Source organism: Platichthys flesus, chromosome 14, assembly GCF_949316205.1.
Source record: "Platichthys flesus chromosome 14, fPlaFle2.1, whole genome shotgun sequence".
In the NCBI taxonomy this organism is placed as follows: Eukaryota; Metazoa; Chordata; class Actinopteri; order Pleuronectiformes; family Pleuronectidae; genus Platichthys; species Platichthys flesus.
The window spans coordinates 4,060,327-4,080,352 of record NC_084958.1 but is presented as its reverse complement, the minus strand read 5'-3'; the positions used below and the strand labels follow the sequence as shown (position 1 = coordinate 4,080,352).

The following is a 20,026-nucleotide window of genomic DNA, read 5'->3' as shown; positions in this document are numbered from 1 at the left end:
GAGGCTGGAACACCATATTTGTCTTTGTGTATTTAATGAGGGGCTTTCTGCAGAAAGTATCAACAGAGACTCACAGGGATCTCAGTGAAAATGCAGTCAGTGAGGTATCTAAACACAGACAATTGATTTACAGACATTCAGTTTTTTGGGGAGTCTAAAGGGTCAGTTGACAGTTTTGAGGTCAACTAGGTTCAGACCATAAAACTGCTCAGGTCATAAACTATTTGGACAATTTGTATATGTATGTAGAAAGGTCATAAAGGTCTTTAGACAGGGCTGCAAAAATTCACTTTCCAACTACAACATAGGTTTCACACACTTATTTAATTTGTCCATTACACTAGACACAATGATCATACAATAAACACACTGGCCACAGTTTCACCGATGGGGGGCATGCACAGCAACCCATATGCTCATCATCACCCTAATGTAAAAAGTGCAGCAGCACACAAAGACTTAAGCCTGGTTAGAACTCTGTATGATTCTTTGAGTTGATCACAAGTTTAGCAAACCCAACATACAACTTGATCACTGTCGTATAGCTCCAAGACGACATCCGTAGGGTTGTCAGCTATTGTCTGTGGGTCTATGTAGTTTTCAATGTCCTCAGAGATGAGAGTGATCCCATGTTGGTTTCAGAGTGGTCCTGATGACTTCTGTGGTCTAACGCACATGTAGGAATGACACATGACTTTTTAATGAAATCCACAGAATCCTTGTGGGATGCAGAAACTGGCAGAGAACTTTTCCGAGGAACATTGTCTCTGGAAATCTTCCAGATTATTCCCAGGATTATCGGCTTTGATAACAGAGACGACAGACCAGCTCGGCGGCAGAAAGACAAGCTAGCTGCCATCAGGACAGTATGGGACAAGTTGGGGCCCCGCCTCACCCTATTTTACAACCCTGGGCCTAATGTCACTGTTGATGAGCAGCTGATGCCATTATGGGCCGCTGCCCCTTTTGGCAGTCCATATTGTCTAAATCCGCAAAATAAGGAATTAAGATATGGGCTGCCTGTGATGCTGCTTCATCATATGCTTTGAACTTTCAAGTGTTAATACTGATGTTAGTTTTTCCACGTTTCTTTCTTTTTTAAATTGCGTTTTATCAGAAAAAAATGAAAAGCACTTTTATTCATAAATTGGATTTAACAGGGTTAAATAACAAATATTAAACATATATGCTTTCTATAATGCTTGTTTTTAGGATAAAGAAAACATCTGTTAAGTATTTTTACATAAATTGTTATAGCTGTATTGATTGAAAGACCCAATAATGCACTGGGTCCACCAGACCCGCAAACATTGGCTGAGCGACAAAAATATGAACACCACACAAGGTTTAATTGTGTTAATGAGGTGCATCTAGACTTTGGCTGGTACAAGCACTCATTGTGATTGCTGCCACTTAACAGAGGATTAACAGAGGATAGGGCTAAAAATGAACAGGATTCTGGTAAACTACACAGGGACAACAGGATTTTTGTACTTGAAGCTGTGGGTCTGTGTATGTGTGTGCTTGTATGTGATAAAATTATCAATTTATACTTACCATCGCTCAGGGTCAACAAACCAGTCTTCCTCCCATTCCCATCCTTGCGATGGCATTAAGCGTTCTAGTTTGAGTTTCACCCGTCCAGTTACATCTGAGAATTTAAGGCGACCGACCAGTCCATCTGTTCCCCACTTTCCCCCGATTTACTAAATTCCCTAGATCTGCCACTGGTTTCACCATCGATGGACTCCAGGACCATGATCAGGGTATTTACTCTGAACTATAAGAGGAAATTATTTTCTGATAACATTTTAGAAAGAAAAGTTGAATTAAAAATGTTGCATTACATGCCTGTCATTTGACATTGCAAGTAAATCAAAGGGCTGTCGGCTTGAAAAATCTGCTGAAATGTGCTTCGCAGTCATTATCTTGAGAAGCCTGGGAAACTAAAGTAAAATACCCCAACTAAGTTTCTTTATGCAACTAAAAATGATCACAGAAAATGTAAATGAAATCTTTGTTATCAGCTACAATTAAACTAAACATTTATAGAAGCAACAGCATTTCCTTGTCCTATATTTGTTTTTATAATTCGGACATATTCTACAGTAACTCTCTAAGAAGTAGAAAGAACTACAGTGTTTAGCAGGGGGAAAAGTTTTATTCTTGTCATCGTGAACATGGTCCAGAGCTGATGTCGTGATCACGGCAAGAGAGATGACTGCTTGCTTCATGAGAACTATCACATCCATGTTTGTCACGTGTTGGATTCCCTGCACAGAGGCTACTCAAAACAAGAAATTTTAATATTATAGGCTACTGAATTTCCATCTGACACAGACACAATGCAGCATTAGCGGCTCACGTGAATAGAGGGAAAAGTCACTCAATACAGTACAGTCGTGCTGCTTTGTTCTGCTGCAGCTGTTGTAAGGAAATTTTGACCAGAATAGCACGATACAAGATACACCATTACAATCACGATAACTGATACTTGATCCACCATTATAGTCCACGATGTGGTCGCAGCCGTGGCCGTGGGTCTGCGGACGATAAGGCAAAGGGACTCCGTGGAAGAAGGATGGAGAAGCGGAAGGAGAAGCTGGAAAGAGAAGCTCCTTGTGTCATGTGTCCCCGACATTCTAGACCTATAGCAGCATAACTAAGAGCAGGTCTAAGACAAGGCTGGGCCATCTCTAACTATTAGCTTTATCAAAAAGGAAGGTTTTAAGCCTACTTTTAAACGTAGAGATAGTGTCTGCATCCCGTACTGAACGTGGGAGATGAATCCACATGAGAGGAGCTTTATAGCTGAAAGCTCTGGCTCCTACTCCACTTTTAAAGACTTTAGGGACGACAAGTAATCCTGAATTCTATTTTTTTAGATATTATGCAAGTGGAAGAAGGCGGTCCTAGAAATTTGTTTTAAAAGTGAATTTAAGGACAAATCAGGATCAAAGATCAATCCTAAATTCCTGACTGTTTTAATTGGAAGCAAGGAAGGCACGTTCTCCCTGTGATTTAAACAGGTGCTCCAGCTTCTACTCACTAACGCGTACAGATTAGGGGTTGTGTAAATTAGAAACCACACACAAGCTGCTGCTGCTTCAGCCTCTGTGGATCATCAGGACACAGCTCAGTCTCCGTCCTCTTCACATTCACCTCCACAAAGATCACCAGCTCCATCTGTTGAGAGAAGAAGACATCCTCATTTACAGAGACTCACTTCTGAGAGGTGGATTTACTGCTGTTACAGGTGAAGCCATGTTTCACTGTGAACATCTGCTTCTGACAAACTGTGAACAGATGAGACAGATGGACCTCAGCAGAGGTTCTGATCTTTATAAAGAGCTCCTGGTGGTTACCATGGTGATGACGAGAGCCACTGATGTGCAGGCTTCAGTCAGACTGATCTCAGAGCTGTGACAAAGATTCAACTGATCAGTGTGATGGAAGTTTTCTGGAAGCTGGTGAAAGGAGAACTCCGGCAGCAGCTGAAGTCTCAGGCAGGAGAATTTAATGTAGACTTGATGCATCAAGGAGACCAGTAGGTGGGACAATATACAAACGCTTATAGAGACGTTGATGAAACAGATACCCTGGACCTGTACTTTGATACTGACTGTGTTTACTGAAATACTGATGACTGCAGCGTGGACTGACTCTAACCATCTACTGACCTCACAGTCTCCAGTCGACAGCCTGAACTCTGTTTTAGATCAAGCAGCTCCTTCACTGCTGAGTCTTGCAGGTTGTTGTTAGTCAGACACAGTTCTCTCAGATGAGAGGGGTTTGACCTCAGAACTGAAGCCAGAGAAGAACAGCCGATCTCTGACAGTCTGCAGCCCTTCAACCTGAATAAAAAATTAAACTTGACTGTAAATTAAACAAGTTCATTTGTCAAAATAACACACAAATATTCATGTCAGCACAGACTCATGACATGGAAGATGAATATGAAATAAGCTTGTTGCACTAAAAATGATTCCTGATTCAGTAATAATATATTATTTTGACCCAGTCTCTGTCCTGCAGATCAGTTTAGTTAAAATCCAAAACTAAACTCATGTGTTTTAAAAAGTAGCTGAATATATAAAATATCAAAAATAATGAATGAATGGATTCAAGTTATGTATACAGAGGAATTATGTTAAACTCAAATTAAAGGAGATACATTGAGTATAAATACTGTATTATAGATATGAGCTCTACAAAACTCAGTTAGTGAACTGACCTCAGAGTCTCCAGTCGACAGCCTGAACTCTGCTTTAGATTGATCAGCTCCTTCACTCCTTCTTCCTGCAGGTTGTTGTCACTCAGACCCAGTTCTTTCAGATGAGAGGGGTTTAACCTCAGAGCTGAAGCCAGAGAAGAACAGCTGATCTCTGACAGTCTGCAGCTCTCCAACCTGAATAAAGAATAAAACTTAATGTAAATTAAACTGAGTTCATGTGTGAAAATGACAAATAAACATTCATGGTCGAGCTACACACACGGACTAACTTCCAGCGGGACATCGCGAACTGCTGTGTGCAAGCGTTCACTGAGAGCTGGCTGGAACCTATGGTGCCTGACTCGGCCGTCACTCTGGCCGTTTTTTCAATCTACCGGCAGGACAGTACCTCAGAGTCGGGTAAGAGCAGTGGTGGAGGTTATGCTTGACCGTTTTAGGGGGCTTTTGACAGCTGCCACCGTTTCATTTATTTTTCAATAAACCAGGGCAGCGCCTAATCCAATCAGCAGAAAGCCTGGAATCATAGTTCCGAATAGGAAGATGTCTTCAACGTTCGCCACGGAAAGGGCCGCTAGGCACACAACACGACACTTACCCCATGCGTCCATCGAGTAGCCAGCTGCGAACGTCCCTTCAGGACAGACAGGTTCCCCCGTAACCGAGTTCCTCGTCGTCGAGAAGATGGTGTCAATTGCGTTGATAGACCAACTGATCAAATCCATGATTTTAAGTTCGTAGAGCGGTGCGGAGAGAGTCTCTCAAGTGTAGGACAAGACAAGACGAAAGGAGCCAAGCAGGGAAGGTTAGGGGGAAGAGAGGGAGAGAAAAATGTGACCGCCTTCGAAGAGAGCCAAACGAGAGATGGGGACATTAAGAAATACACAGACACTGTCTCTGCATATATCTCCAAATGCATTGATGATGTCGTCCCTAGGGTCAGTGTTAGAACTTTACAAAACAAAAAGCCCTGGGTAAATGGTAATGTCCGTGCTAAGCTCAGAGCACGATCCTCTGCCTATAACTCTGGTGACCCGGAAGCTTTGAGGAAGTCCAGATCTGACCTACGGAGGGACATCAGAGATGGAAAAAGAGACTTCAGGGATAAGCTGGAATCCAACTACATCAGCTCTGACCCCAAAGTTGGAATCAACCAACACCCTTCCATCCGCTACTGGCGGAGGACCGAGAAAACTGCACTCTGTCCCTGACAGTGGCTGACGTGAGGCGAGAGCTTCAAAGAGATAACCCTCGAAAGTCATCTAGGTCCGATGGAGTTCCAGGCCGTGTCCTCAGGGGGTGCGCCGACCAGCTAACGGAGGTATTAACCTCCATATTCAACCTCTCCCTACAATTGTCAACAGTCCCCACCTGCTTCAAGCAGACCACAATCAGCCCCATACGTAAGAAACCATCCATCACCTGTTTAAACGACAACCGCCCTGTAGCACTGACCTCCACCATCATGAAGTGCTTTGAGCGGCTGGTCAAAACCCACATCTGCTCGACCCTTCCAAACACCCTTGACCCCTTCCAGTTTGAATACCGCCCAAACAGATCTACGGATGATGATATCGCCCTGACAACACACACCACCCCCTCCCATCTGGAAAGGCTAACACATATGTGAGGATGCTGTTCATGGACTAAAGCTCAGCGTTCAGCACTATTGTGCCTGCCTAGCTCGACTGTAGGAAAAAAGATTTTGGCTAGTCTGTGTGACTGAACTCTTTGCAATAAAGTTCGGAGGGGTGGGCATGAACAGTTTGGGCCAGATAAATGGCCTTCACACAAAAGATTTAATAGTAACCTTTTCCTTCCTATTGTTTAATCTTGAAATTAGAATGAGTGTGAGTCACATTGTTGTTTAGCCTCACACCTGTCTTGATAAAAGGTCTGCTAAGAGTTGCTGCCTGTTGTGAGACTGTGATATTTGTGACATACTATACACTGTACTTTAACTTGTTCTCATACTTAACTTTTACATTAAAGCATAATTCCCTTAGATTCATTTAACTTCACACAGAGTTCAAGCAGATGTCCCAGGTTCGGAGTGACATTGTTGTTTCGTTGTTCTGGGTCCTGAAACCCCTCTGTACAACTGGATCTTGGACTTCATGACGAGCAGACCCCAGGTGGTGAGAATGAGCAACCACACCTCCTCCTCACTGACCCTGAGGATCAGGGCCCCTTGGCTGCGTACTTAGTCCCCTCCTGTACTCCCTGTACACACAGGATTGTGTGGCAACACACAGTTCCAACATCATCCTCAAATTTGCAGACGGTACTACCATCCTGGGTCTCATATCTAACAACGATGAGACTGCCTATAGAGATGAGGTTAGAGACTTGGAAACATGGTGCCAAGAGAACAACCTGTCTCTTAACGTCTGCAAGACCAAGGAGATGATTGTGGACTTCAGGAAGCTGCAGAGGGGGGGGGGGGTCACGGTCCGATACACATCGATGGAGCTGTAGTGGAGAGAGTCTCTGACTTCAAATTCCTCGGTGTGTTCATCACAGATGACCTTACCTGGTCCAAACAAGCAGATTCGGCGGTCAAAACTGCACAAAAGTGCCTATACTTCCTGAAGAGACTCAAGAAGTTTGGCATGGCTTCAAAAACCCTGACAAACTTTTACAGGTGCACTATTGAGAGCATCCTCTCAGGCTGCACTACTGCCTGGTATGGTAGCTGCTCTGCTGCTGATCGCAAGGCCCTGCAGAGGGTGGTGAAGACAGCGGAGCATATCATCGGCTGCCATCTCCCTTCCATGCAAGGCATCTACAGCACAAGAGGCCTGAGAAAAGCATGGAACATCATCAAGGACCACAGCCACCTAGGCTGTGGAATTCTCACACTGCTGCCGGCTGCCGTCTCAAAAACAGCTTTTTCACACAGGCCATAAGGCTTCTGAACCAGCAACACTGACCCCTGAACAGTTATCATGAACATTATGCTCCCCCACTCATACAACCACACTTACTACTTATTACATATATATTCATATTATTTAATTTAGTATTCCTCACTCCTTGATCCTGTAAACTGCTGCTTTATTTTACTATGTTATATGTTACGAGGTTATATGTTATATGGTATATGTTATTTTGCGTAGAAGTTGCCTGCCAGGTCACAAGAATTTCACTGCTCTGATGACGCTGTTATTGGTGCATGTGACAATAAACTTTGATTTGATTTTGATTTGATGTCACAGGGACTCATAACATGTATGATAAATATGACATCAGATATGTTGGACTAAAAACCAGTCCTGATTCAGTAAAAATATATTATTTGGACCAGGTCTCCCTGATCAGTTTAGGAAAAATCAGGAACTAAACTCATGTGTTTTCAAAAAGTAGCTGAATATTTAAAATGTCAAAAATAATTATTGAATGGATTCAAGTTATGTATGAAGAGGAATTATGTCAAATTAGAATTAAAGTAGATAAACTGTGTTTAAATGCTGTGTTATAGATATGAGATCTACAAATGTCAGTCGATGAACTGGCCTCAGAGTCTCCAGTCGACAGTTTGGACTTTCCAGTCCAGAACACAGCAGCCTTAGTCCTTCGTCTTGCAGGTTGTTGTCCCTCAGATCCAGTTCTCTCAGATGAGAGGGGTTTGAACTCAGAGCTGAAGCCAGAGATAAACAGCTGATCTCTGACAGTCTGCATCTCTCCAACCTGAATAAAGAATACAACTTAACTGTAAATTAAACCAGGTTCATATGTGAAAATAACAAACAAATATTCATGTCACTCAGACCCAGAACATGAAAGATAAAAAAAAATCAGACATGTTGGACTGAAAACTAGTCCTGATTCAGTTAAAATATATTATTTAGACCAGGTCTCTGTCCTGCAGATCAGTTTAGGAAATCCAGAGCCTAAACTCAGCTGAATATTTAAAATGTCACAAATTAATTATTGAATGGATTCATATTATGTATGAAGAGGAATTATGTTAAATTAGAATTAAAGGAGATAAATTGTGTATAAATGCTGTGTCATAGATATTTGATCTAAAAAAGTCAATCAGCGAACTGGCCTCAGAGTCTCCAGTCGACAGTTTGGACTTCCCAGTCCAGGAAACAGCAGCCTTAGTCCTTCGTCCTGCAGGTTGTTGTCCCTCAGATTCAGTTCTCTCAGATGAGAGGGGTTTGAACTCAGAGCTGAAGCTAGAGATAAACAGCTGATCTCTGACAGTTTGCAGCTCTCCAACCTGAATAAAGAATACAACTGAACTGTAAATTAAACTGAGTTCAAGCGTGAAAATAACAAACAAATATTCATGTCACTCAGACTCATAACAGGGAAAATAAAAAATAAATCAGACATGTTAGACAAAAAACGAGTCCTGATCAGTAAAAGTATATATTACTTAGACCAGGTCTCTGTCCTGCAGATCAGTTTAGGAAATCCAGAGCCTAAACTCAGCTGAATATTTAAAATGTCACAAATTAATTATTTAATGGATCCATATTATGTATGAAGAGAAATTATGTTAAATTAGGATTAAAGGAGATACATTGTGTATAAATGCTGCGTTATAGATATGAGAACTACAAAAGTCAGTCAGTGAACTGGCCTCAGAGTCTCCAGTCGACAGTTTGGACTTTCCAGTCCAGAACACAGCCACATCAGTCCTTCATCCTGCAGGTTGTTGTCCCTCAGATCCAGTTCTCTAAGATGAGAGGGGTTTGAACTCAGAGCTGAAGCCAGAGATAAACAGCTGATCTCTGACAGTCTGCAGCTCTCCAACCTGAATAAGAAATACAACTTAACTGTAAATTAAACCGAGTTCAAGCGTGAAAATAACAAACAAATATTCATGTTACTCAGACTCATAACAAGGAAGATAAAAAAGAAATCAGACATGTTAGCCAAAAATGAGTCCTGATCAGTAAAAATGTATATTACTTAGGCCAGGTCTCTGTCCTGCAGATCAGTTTAGGAAATCCAGAGCCTAAACTCAGCTGAATATTTAAAATGTCACAAATTAATTATTGAATGGATTCATATTATGTATGAAGAGGAATTGTGTTCAATTAGAATTAAAAGAATAAATTATGTATAAATGCTGTGTTATAGATATGAGATCTACAAAAGTCAGTCAGTGAACTGGCCTCAGAGTCTCCAGTCGACAGTTTGGACTTTCCAGTCCAGAATACAGCAGCCTTAGTCCTTCATCCTGCAGGTTGTTGTCCCTCAGATCCAGTTTTCTCAGATGAGAGGGGTTTGAACTCAGAGCTGAAGCCAGAGATAAACAGCTGATCTCTGACAGTCTGCAGCTCTCCAACCTGAAGAAAGAATACAGCTTAGCTGTAAATTAAACCGAGTTCAAGCGTGAAAATAACAAACAAATATTCATGTCACTCAGACTCATAACAGTGACGATAAAAAAAGAAATCAGACATGTTGGACAAAAAACGAGTCCTGATAAATAAAAATATATATTATTTAGACCAGGTCTCTGTCCTGCAGATCAGTTTAAGAAATCCAGAGCCTAAACTCAGCTGAATATTTAAAGTGTCACGAATTAATTATTGAATGGATTCATATTATGTATGGAGAGAAATTATGTTAAATTAGAATTTAATGAGATAAATTGTGTATAAATGCTGTGTTATAGATATGAGATCTACAAAAGTCAGTCAGTGAACTGGCCTCAGAGTCTCCAGTCGACAGTTTGGACTTTCCAGTCCAGAACACAGCCACATCAGTCCTTCATCCTGCAGGTTGTTATCCCTCAGATCCAGTTCTCTCAGATGAGAGGGGTTTGAACTCAGAGCTGAAGCCAGAGATAAACAGCTGATCTCTGACAGTCTGCAGCTCTCCAACCTGAAGAAAGAATACAACTTAACTGTAAAATAAACTGAGTTCATGCGTGAAAAGAACAATCAAATATATTCATGTCACTAAAACTCATAACATGGAAGATAAAAAAGAAATCAGACATGTTGGACTAAAAACGAGTCCTGATTCAGTAAAAATGTATTATTTAGACCAGGTCTCTGTCCTGCAGATCAGTTTAGGAAATCCAGAGCCTAAACGCAGCTGAATATTTGAAATGTCACAAATTAATTATTGAATGGATTCATATTATGTATGAAGAGGAATTATTTTAAATTAGAATTTAAGGAGATAAATTGTGTATAAATGCTGTGTTATAGATATGAGAACTACAAAAGTCAGTCAGTGAACTGGCCTCAGAGTCTCCAGTCGCACGTTTGGACTTTCCAGTCCAGAACACAGCAGCCTTAGTCCTTCATCCTGCAGGTTGTTGTTCCTCAGATCCAGTTCTTTCAGATAGGAGGGGTTTGAACTCAGAGCTGAAGCCAAAGATAAACAGCTGATCTCTTCAAGTCTGCAGCTCTCCAACCTGAATAAGGAATACAACTTAACTGTAAATTAAACCGGGTTCATGTGTGAAAATAACAAACAAATATTCATGTTACTCAGACTCATAACAGGGAAGATAAAAAATAAATCAGACATGTTGGAATAAAAAAACGAGTCCTGATTCAGTTAAAATATATTATTTAGACCAGGTCTCTGTCCTGCAGATCAGTTTAGGAAATCCAGAACCTAAACTCAGCTGAATATTTAAAAAGTCACAAATTAATTATTGAATGGATTCATATTATGTATTGTGATAGAAATTGTACTATTAGGGCAATGATTTATGAGGAACTACTTTGATGTTTAGAAAGATAAGAAATGTCTCCCTGAGAAGTCAGGGTTGCACTCAAACAAATGTTATATAACTTCCTCACTGACAGGGTCACCTAACAAAGACTTAACAGCACGGGGGATTTGTGGCTGTAAAGATTGGAAAAGGGATCTTTAAAAACAGATGTTACATTCCAAGGGTCTGAGAAAGAGTAGGTGACAGGATATTGATCACCAATTACTTCACATCAAAAAGGATGATGGATAACATTTGTTTCCTCTCTAGGAGGGGCTTGGAGATGTATAAAGTGCTGCTTTTTCTTGTATGTCATTGCTCAATGTATGAAATCTATGCCATGGTTTTGTACGATGATGCCAATCTGCAGATGTAGAATAAACTTCCAGAAAGACATTGTAATGACTTGTGTTTGACTAAGAAATTCCCACAACAGTATGAAGAGGAATTATGTTAAATTAGAATTAAAGGAGATAAATTGTGTATAAATGCTGTGTTATAGATATGAGATCTACAAAAGTCAGTCAGTGAACTGGCCTCAGAGTCTCCAGTCGACAGTTTGGACTTTCCAGTCCAAAACACAGCAACCTTAGTCCTTCATCCTGCAGGTTGTTGTCCCTCAGATCCAGTTCTCTCAGATGAGAGGGGTTTGAACTCAGAGCTGAAGCCAGAGATAAACAGCTGATCTCTTCAAGTCTGCAGCTCTCCAACCTGAATAAAGAATTCAACTTAACTGTAAATTGAACCAATTCAAGCGTAAAAATAAAAAACAAATATTCATGTCACTCAGACTCAGAACATGGAAGATAAAAAAGAAATCAGACATGTTGGAATAAAAAAACGAGTCCTGATTCAGTTAAAATATATTATTTAGACCAGGTCTCTGTCCTGCAGATCAGTTTAGGAAATCCAGAGCCTAAACTCAGCTGAATATTTAAAATGTCACAAATGAATTATTGAATGGATTCATATTATGTATGAAGAGGAATTGTGTTCAATTAGAATTAAAAGAGAAAAATTATGTATAAATGCTGTGTTATAGATATGAGATCTACAAAAGTCAGTCAGTGAACTGGCCTCAGAGTCTCCAGTCGACAGTTTGGACTTTCCAGTCCAGAACACAGCAGCCTTAGTCCTTCATCCTGCAGGTTGTTGTCTCTCAGATCCAGTTCTTTCAGATAGGAGGGGTTTGAACTCAGAGCTGAAGCCAGAGATAAATAGCTGATCTCTGACAGTCTGCATTTCCACAACCTGGATAAAGAAATATGAATATTTGAATGTGTCCTCCTGTTCTTGTGGATCGTCATCATGTCAACACAGACTCTCAACATACTGCTGAGTCAGGACTGGACTGGACTGGACTGAGGTCAGCAGTGCTGAAGATAAACATCAGACCAGACATGCTGGACCATTGTTTCATTCATCAGCTTCTTCTCTGTGTTTGGTCACTATGCAGGTTTGTGTAATTAAACACTGTTTAAAGTAGAGGTGGCTCTGACAGCCACTTCGTGTTTGTTTCCAACTTATCAACTGTCCAACGTGTCAGAATAAGACACGTTGAAAACCTGAATAGGACGAGCGCTCGGCCTCGGCCTTCATGTAATTTACTGACACTTTCATAGTGATGAGGAACAGGTGAGTGCAGGTGAATGGAGTTGGGCTGATGAGGTGGATGTGTCTGACAGGCTGGAGTGACAGATGGTTGATGGACAGCGAGCAGAGCAGAACTGTGTCAATTCAAATAAATAATGACCGAATAAGAATGAAAGTAAGAAAAGTGAACAAGAATTTAAGGACCTCAGAGTTTCCAGTCGACAGTTTGGACCCTCCAGTCCAGAAAACAGCAGCTCCACTTCTGAATCCTGCAGGCTGTTGAAGCTCAGATCCAGTTCTCTCAGATGTGAGGGGTCTGACTTCAGAACTGAGGCCATGACTTCACAATGAGTCTCTGAGAGTCCACAACAAATTAGTCTGTAATTACAGAAAATATAAAATGAAAATAGAATTAGGGGGACTCACACTGCACTGGTATGTGGTGACATACAAACGCAGGGTGGTAATTCTAGTTTGCCAAGAAAGAAGAATAAACTATATTTTCTGATTCTTCAGTTTAAAGCAGGGGTAGGCAACCTTTACTATAGAAAGAGCCATTTTACCGCCTCTTCCCCAAAATTAATTTTGTCTTGAACCGCAAAACATTTTTGATAACTGTTGAGCCAAGATGAAGCCAGCTAAAGTTTCCCTCTAAAATCAAGTATGGAGATTGTATCTTCTGGTGGTAACTTAATCCCTGGGGTTTCCCCAGGAACCCCTGCTCTGCTCCTGGCCGCTCCCTCTCTCCTTTGACCTCTGACACTCAATTGGCTTAAAGCCAGCATCATTCCATGACCACACCTCAAGGAGGCAGGACCTCTCAGGTAGAATAAAACCACTGAGACCCCATTAATCTCCGCCATTTTCCCTGCTGAAAGACTTCAACCAGGACCCCTCTGGGGTCCACATGTTCTAAACTGCTAAAGGGGGCAACCAGAGTTATTTTCTTTTATTTCTTTTCATTTTCTTTTATCTTAAGTTGAATCTTATTTTGAAAGACTGTTTTTGTTTTTAACTTGAAAAGGCCACGCACAGGAACTCGCTCAAAGGCCGAGCATCACAGACTTCCTTTCCACAATCCACAGCTGCGCAACAGCTGATCATCCCTGCAGAAGAGACGTGGCAGAATTCCGTCGCAGAAGGACGAAGCAGAATCACGTCAAATAAGACGAACAACATTTAATACCGTTCCAAGAGCAAGAGAAATTCACTCTATTTGGCCCAGCGCTGACCTCCGTTGCAACCACGAGACCCACCGGAGCACCGCTTAAGAGGCCAGAACTTCACTCATTTGTTTTCCAGGAATCCGCCCATTCGTGCACGCATCCTGAGGTTCAACAAGAGATTCACTGGACTTCTGGAAAATCTGTGCGCCACGCGCAGGCAACACCGCGGAGGTCACAGTAAGAGGCTTTATTGTCTGGGCAGAGACTAGTTTAAATACTTAGCTTGTCATTTTATTTTGAGTGTTTGTTTGTAGATCGCGAATCTATTTTATTAGTCGATACATCACTTCCGGTTCCTTTGTACCGTGTTGAAATGTTTTTAAGTGCTTCGCGCCGTTATGGAGAGTCTACGGCAGCACTGTTATCGTCCGACTGGGTTCGTAGAGACTTTGCCGATAAAAAGAACGGTACACAACTCCAATTTGAGTACCGAGTGGTAAAGTTTCTGCAACCTTGTCTCTGACGATGTTTTTCTCTCTCTCTCTCCCTCTTTTCTCCTAAACCTGCTTTTACACACGTCCCGACCTCCCTTCACATATTTCATGTTACATGGATACATCTAGAGTTAAAGAGCCTTAATACATCTCGACGACATTCGGCGCCAGAACCAGGAGATAAGAAATCTCTTTGTCTAGAAATAGTCCTTTGTGTAACTGGCGACCGACCGCCATCTTGTCTTCGACCTCATATCGTCACAGAGGTCATCTTGGAATTACTTGAACGTAACTTCTTGATTTTGGCCAGACGACGTCACCACGTGAACTCGTCACTACGCCATAACCACTCCCCCTTTTCTTTCTCACACACACACATAGAGACCCACACAGACAGGCAGACACACACACGACCACACACACATAGATACTCAGTATCACATGCATGGTCCTAATTGTGATAAGTGCTGCTGCTGCTGTTGCCATCCTGGAAATATTGGAGTTTCGACATCGACAGCGCATTCATTTTGAAAGAGGAACAGAGAAACGCGATCAAGGCATTTGTAGATCGAAGAAATGTTTTTGCCGACCTTCCAGGGGATTCGGAAAAAGTTTGGGACACAATGAAAACCCAGTGGTCAAAGTGGTTTCTTGTTTGGTGAAAAGTGAAAGAGGCGACCGAAATGGGCATCACGGCGATGCAACTCGGCGTGCATGAATCTGGAATCCTGGCTGCTGAACAAGAAGAGGAGGCACATGCTAGGCTATCGTCGTGGATGAAGTTCATCTAACTTTAAAATGGTAAGAGAAAGTCTTGACTGTCTGACTTAGTAAATAACTCACAATGTCGTGATATGAATCAAATGTTGTAAACATAGTTGTCTATGTAAGTTCACTAGCTCAGACTGAGTACAATCATAATGTTAGTCATAAGTTCGTCTACTTCTTTCAGCGTGCGTGCAGTTGAGTTCTGTTGACAACAACTATGCGTCGCTTAACATAAGTCACATACTATTTTGCTCTGATTGGTTGTAGGTCAATCAAATTGAGCGAAGAGTCATTTTTTTTCCTGGTTCTGTTGAAACACGCCCCATAATCACAGCACAGCCCAATGGAGCAGTATCAGACTCATATTCTGACTAGAATTATGAGTATGACAACATCAGGCTAACACAGGACTATGCTTTTTTTGCTCATCTCCAACTTAACAAATCAGTTTTCATGTAATGAATGTGAGTGATAGTCACGTTCACGTTCATTTTTGAAATTATCATCGTATCAGGCCGTCATGAAATACCAGCATCAGCAGCATGCGCGTGTGTGTGCACCCAAAAAGCGCACATAAACCGGCCCCGGGGCGCCGCCCCCCGACTGACTCACTCGCTCAGAGAGACACAGTGAGATCAGAGGTTGTTCACTGGAAGCAGCCGGTCACTGACTGACTGACCTCCAGTCTGACCTGCTCCCACGTTTTGTTTTAATATTTCGTCAACTAAAATATGCGTCAAATCCTATTACTACGGCGCTCTTCCCTACAGGTCGCCAATCTATAGTGTCCGACCCCCGGCCTCTGTAAACTAACCATGGATAAATCCCCAAAAAGAAAAGTCTGGATGGAAAATAGAGAGTTTAATTCTGTGTGGATAGATTCATTTGCTTTAACTGCCCAGCGATGCTGGCTTACCCATATGCTTCAGATCCTCTGGGAGAGATGCAAACACCACATCAGCACTGCAGGTCTTGGCTTTGTAGTCTGTGATGGTTCTCAGTCCGGCCCACATGTTCCTAGTGTTGGAGCCCTTGTAATGGGACTCCACTTTGTCCCTGTAGAGTCTCTTAGCACTGCTAATAGCACTCCGGAGCAGCAGTCCGTGCTTTGAGTTTAGCATGGACATCACCATTTATCCAGGGCTTCTAGTTGGGAAATGTTTTTTTACTGTAGTCCTGGGTACGACGTCATCGATGCATTTGCTAATGTAGCAGATGACCGCGTCCGTGTACGTGTTGATGTCATCATCCTGGAACACGCACCACTCCGTTGTGCTGAAGCAGTCCTGAAGAGCCGAGTCTGATCGATCGGTCCACTGCTGGATGGTCCGAGTCACCGGTCTGTCACGCTTGAGTTTCTGCCTATAGGAAGGCAGCAGCAGGACGGAAACTTGATCTGATTTGCCGAATGGGGGGCGGGGAGGGCCTTATACGCACCCCGGAAAGGAGTTTAAACATGATCCAGCGTGTTCGCTCCGCGCGTCGGGCAGCTGATTTGCTGGAAGTATCTCGGCAGGACTTTCCTCATCTTGGCGTTGTTAAAATCCCCCGCCACGATAAACGCAGCCTCGGGCCGTGATGTCTCTGTCCTGTTGATCACCGCATGCAGATCGTCCAGTGCCTGGTTAATGTCGGCGCTGGGCGGGATGTACACCGCTGTTAGAATGATCGACGTAAACTCCCTCGGGATGTAATAAGGACGGCATCTGATCATGAGGTGCTCGCTTTGAGAGTAACTCCCCGGCTGCGGAGATCGAAGAGGCCCAGGAGGACCGCTGCCCCCCAGTCATATCCAGGGCAGACGTGTGGAAATCCCTCAACCGGATCAACACACGCAAGGCACCTGGACCTGATGGGATCCCCGGCCGAGCTCTCAAGGTGTGTGCAGATCAGCTGGCAGTTGTGTTCACAGACATCTTCAACCTGTCACTGCTCCAGTCTGTAGTCCCCGCATGTCTCAAGAAGACCATCCTTGACCCTGTTCCCAAAAAAACAAAAATCCTCTGCCTGAACGACTACCGCCCAGTAGCACTCACTTCCATTATCATGAAGTGCTTCCAGCGGCTGGTCCAACCATTCATCACCTTCTCCCTCCCTGACTCTCTGGACCCTCTTCAGGTTGCCTACAGGTCAACTGCAGATGCCCTCTCCCACCTGGACCAGAGGGACACATATGTGAGAATGCTGTTCATCGACTACAGTTCAGCATTCAACACCATCGTGCCCCTGAAGCTCGTCACCAAGCTCAGAGACCTTGGGCTCAACATCGCCCTCCGTGATTCGATCCTGAACTTCCTGACGGGCAGACCACAGGCGGTGCGGATCGGCAGCACCACATCCTCCACCCTGACTCTCAACACCGGGGCCCCCCAGGGCTGCGTGCTCAGTCCTCTTCTGTACTCCCTGTTCACGCATGACTGCGTGGCCACCCACAGCTCCAACACCATCGTTAAGTTTGCTGATGACACCATTGTCAAAGGCCTGATCACCGGCGACGATGAGAAGGCCTACACAGAGGAGGTCAGAGCCCTGACATCTTGGTGCCAGGACAACAACCTCCATCTCAACGTCAGGAAAACGAATGAGCTGATCGTGGACTACAGGAAGAAACGAGGAGAAGAACACGCCCCCCTCTCCATCAACGGGGCCACGGTGGAGCTAGTCAGCAGCTTCAAGTTCCTCGGGGTCCACATCACTGATGACCTGACCTGGACCCATCACACAGACTCCATCAGAAGGACGGCCAGACAGCGGCTCTTCTTCCTCCGCAGGCTGCGGAAGCTCGACATGGACTACAGGATTCTCTGCAACTTTTACAGATGCACCATAGAGAGCATCATGACTGGCTGCATCACCGCCTGGTATGGCAGCTGCACCGCCCTGAACCGTAAGGCTTTACAGAGGGTGGTGAAGTCTGCCCAGCACATCACCAGGACAGCACTACCATCCATAGAGGACCTCTACACCCAGCGGTGCAGGAGGAAGAGCAGCCGGATAATTAAAGACCCTTTTCACCCCAGCCATAAAATGTTTTGCCTGCCGCCATCTGGCCGACGGTACCGCAGCATCCGGGCCCGCACCACCAGGCTCAGAGACAGTTTCATCCCCCAGGCCATAAGACTTTTAAACTCCTCTGAACTGCAATAACTCCATCAAACTAGCACCGTGACATATTTGCATATTTGGACTTCTGTTGTTTTATTTTCTCCTCAGCTGTTCATATATATTTATATATATATATACATTATTTCCTATTTTGATATTCTATTTTATACTATTTCTCTTATTTTATTTCATTTATAGTGTGTAATTACTTGAGCATTGTTAGAAGAGAGCCTGAGACTCAAGCATTTCACTGCCAGCGACTGCTTAATGTTATTGTTGTGCATTTGACAAATAAAAATCTTGAATCTTGAATCTTGAATCTCTTGAATATTGCGAGGAATTGGCAAAAAATGTAACGTTGAAAGACATTTCCAGAACAAGCACACAGCATTTGCTAAAAAGTACCAAGCTGGAGATGGGCGAAAAAAGCATAGTTCTATGTTCATTAAATACAAGTAGGCCCACACATGTATTCAGTTTTCCTCTTCATAAGAGTTTGGTGTTTTCCTTTTTTGTACCAGGTAAAAATAGCAATAAAATGTCAGCATTTTTTTTAATTTTCGTTCTATAATTTAATAAATGCAACAAACTATAGTTTTTATATATATTTTATAACTATATATATAACTTTATAACCTGTGTTATCAAATGTGTTTTATGGCTCTAGACAGATTTTATTTGGGGGAAGAGGGGCCAAAATGGCTCTTTCCATAGTATAGGTTGACTACCCCTGGTCTAGTAGCTCTTACTTTGGGTGTGAGGGTCCAGGCTCAGTACTGAAGTACAAAGGAAGTCCTTTGGACTGGTCACTCTTCAGAGACACACAGCTGAAAACCCTGGAGACTCTGCTCTGTCCTCCTCTTCCTCATCATAACCACTTATCTTCAGTCTGAGAGGAAAAACACTGACACTGACGTTGAACTCAAACACACCCACAATGAAGGCAGGTACGTAAATTCAGTGTTTCTAAAAATAAAACAGAGTTAATGCTCCTACACGGTTACCCTGTTGTCACGGTAGACTGAGACAGTTGTAGGTTTTTTTGGACTCAGCTGATCAGAGTGTTAAGTCAAACTGTTGATTGATGGACAGAAGTTCATCCTGAATCTTCTTCTCTCTAAAGTCCACGAATAGAAAACTGACTGGGAAGGCAAAATAATATGAATGAATAAAATAAATGCTGAAAACTCACCAGCCTCAGACTTCACGTTTCCTCCCTCTGCTCCTTGTAGTTAGAATCATGTCTGAACCTCTGTATAAACAGTCTATGGTCTGAACGCTTTCACTTCCTAATCCTGCAGTTACTGGAAATCACATGACTCTGTGTGGGCGTGTGTGTGTGTGTTTGGACTGAGCAGCCGGGTGAGGCCAAAACAGCCCAGAACGGATAGAGCAACGGAGTACTCGAAGTTAGAAGAACACATGTGGGTTTATGTCCGGATTTCAAAATAAACTGTTGAAATGGAGCCTAAACAAACTGCATAATTGAAAAAAAAATGTAATGGATTATATTCACAAGAAGTATATATCGTCTTACCTGTGTCATTTTTTATGAATAGCATTTTGACTGTATCAATTAAGAGACTATACAAAATAAAAGTTACAAATTTTTTGCTTCAAGTCGCTAATTTCGAATTATTTTAAAGTACTACAAAAAGGCTTTGCTCAATAATTCCAGAGAGACACTGATATTCCTGTGTTCAAGACCTCTCAGACTATCCACACACTGAAGATCAACCATGTTTACTGTATAGATTAAGAGATTTTACACAATAAAATCCAACATGAATCAAATCGGTTCATTTCTGGATCTTTCAAAGTACTATAAAAACAGTTTGCTCAATAATTCCAGTGAGAGTGAGACTAATATGCCTGTGTTCAGGACCTTACTTTGGACTTTTACTTAATAGCAATATCTTTATGACCTTCTCTAATGATAAAATTCTATCTATTATAAATAAAATCAACCACCCTC

General features: G+C 42.6%; 1 protein-coding gene across 3 annotated transcripts; it reads right to left on the bottom strand.

The window, feature by feature from the left end:
- Positions 1-2,141: 2,141 nt before the first annotated feature.
- On the bottom strand, positions 2,142-19,383 carry LOC133967926 (ribonuclease inhibitor-like). 3 transcript variants are annotated; one of them, XM_062403631.1, is made up of 14 exons: positions 19,244-19,371; positions 18,801-18,940; positions 12,723-12,896; positions 12,003-12,176; positions 11,463-11,636; positions 10,446-10,619; positions 9,905-10,078; positions 9,364-9,537; positions 8,826-8,999; positions 8,286-8,459; positions 7,748-7,921; positions 4,235-4,408; positions 3,681-3,854; positions 2,142-3,186 (listed from the first exon to the last, which is right to left on the bottom strand). In XM_062403631.1, exons 3-14 carry the CDS (start codon positions 12,854-12,856, stop codon positions 3,174-3,176), a joined length of 1,887 nt encoding a protein of 628 aa, XP_062259615.1. In that variant the 5' UTR covers positions 12,857-12,896; positions 18,801-18,940; positions 19,244-19,371; the 3' UTR covers positions 2,142-3,173. The 3 variants fall into 3 exon arrangements, with proteins under 3 accessions (XP_062259615.1, XP_062259616.1, XP_062259617.1); XM_062403632.1 differs by lacking the exon at positions 18,801-18,940 and having other exon boundaries at positions 19,244-19,383; XM_062403633.1 differs by lacking the exons at positions 18,801-18,940; positions 19,244-19,371 and adding an exon at positions 15,863-16,265.
- Between the last annotated feature and the right edge of the window lie 643 nt (positions 19,384-20,026).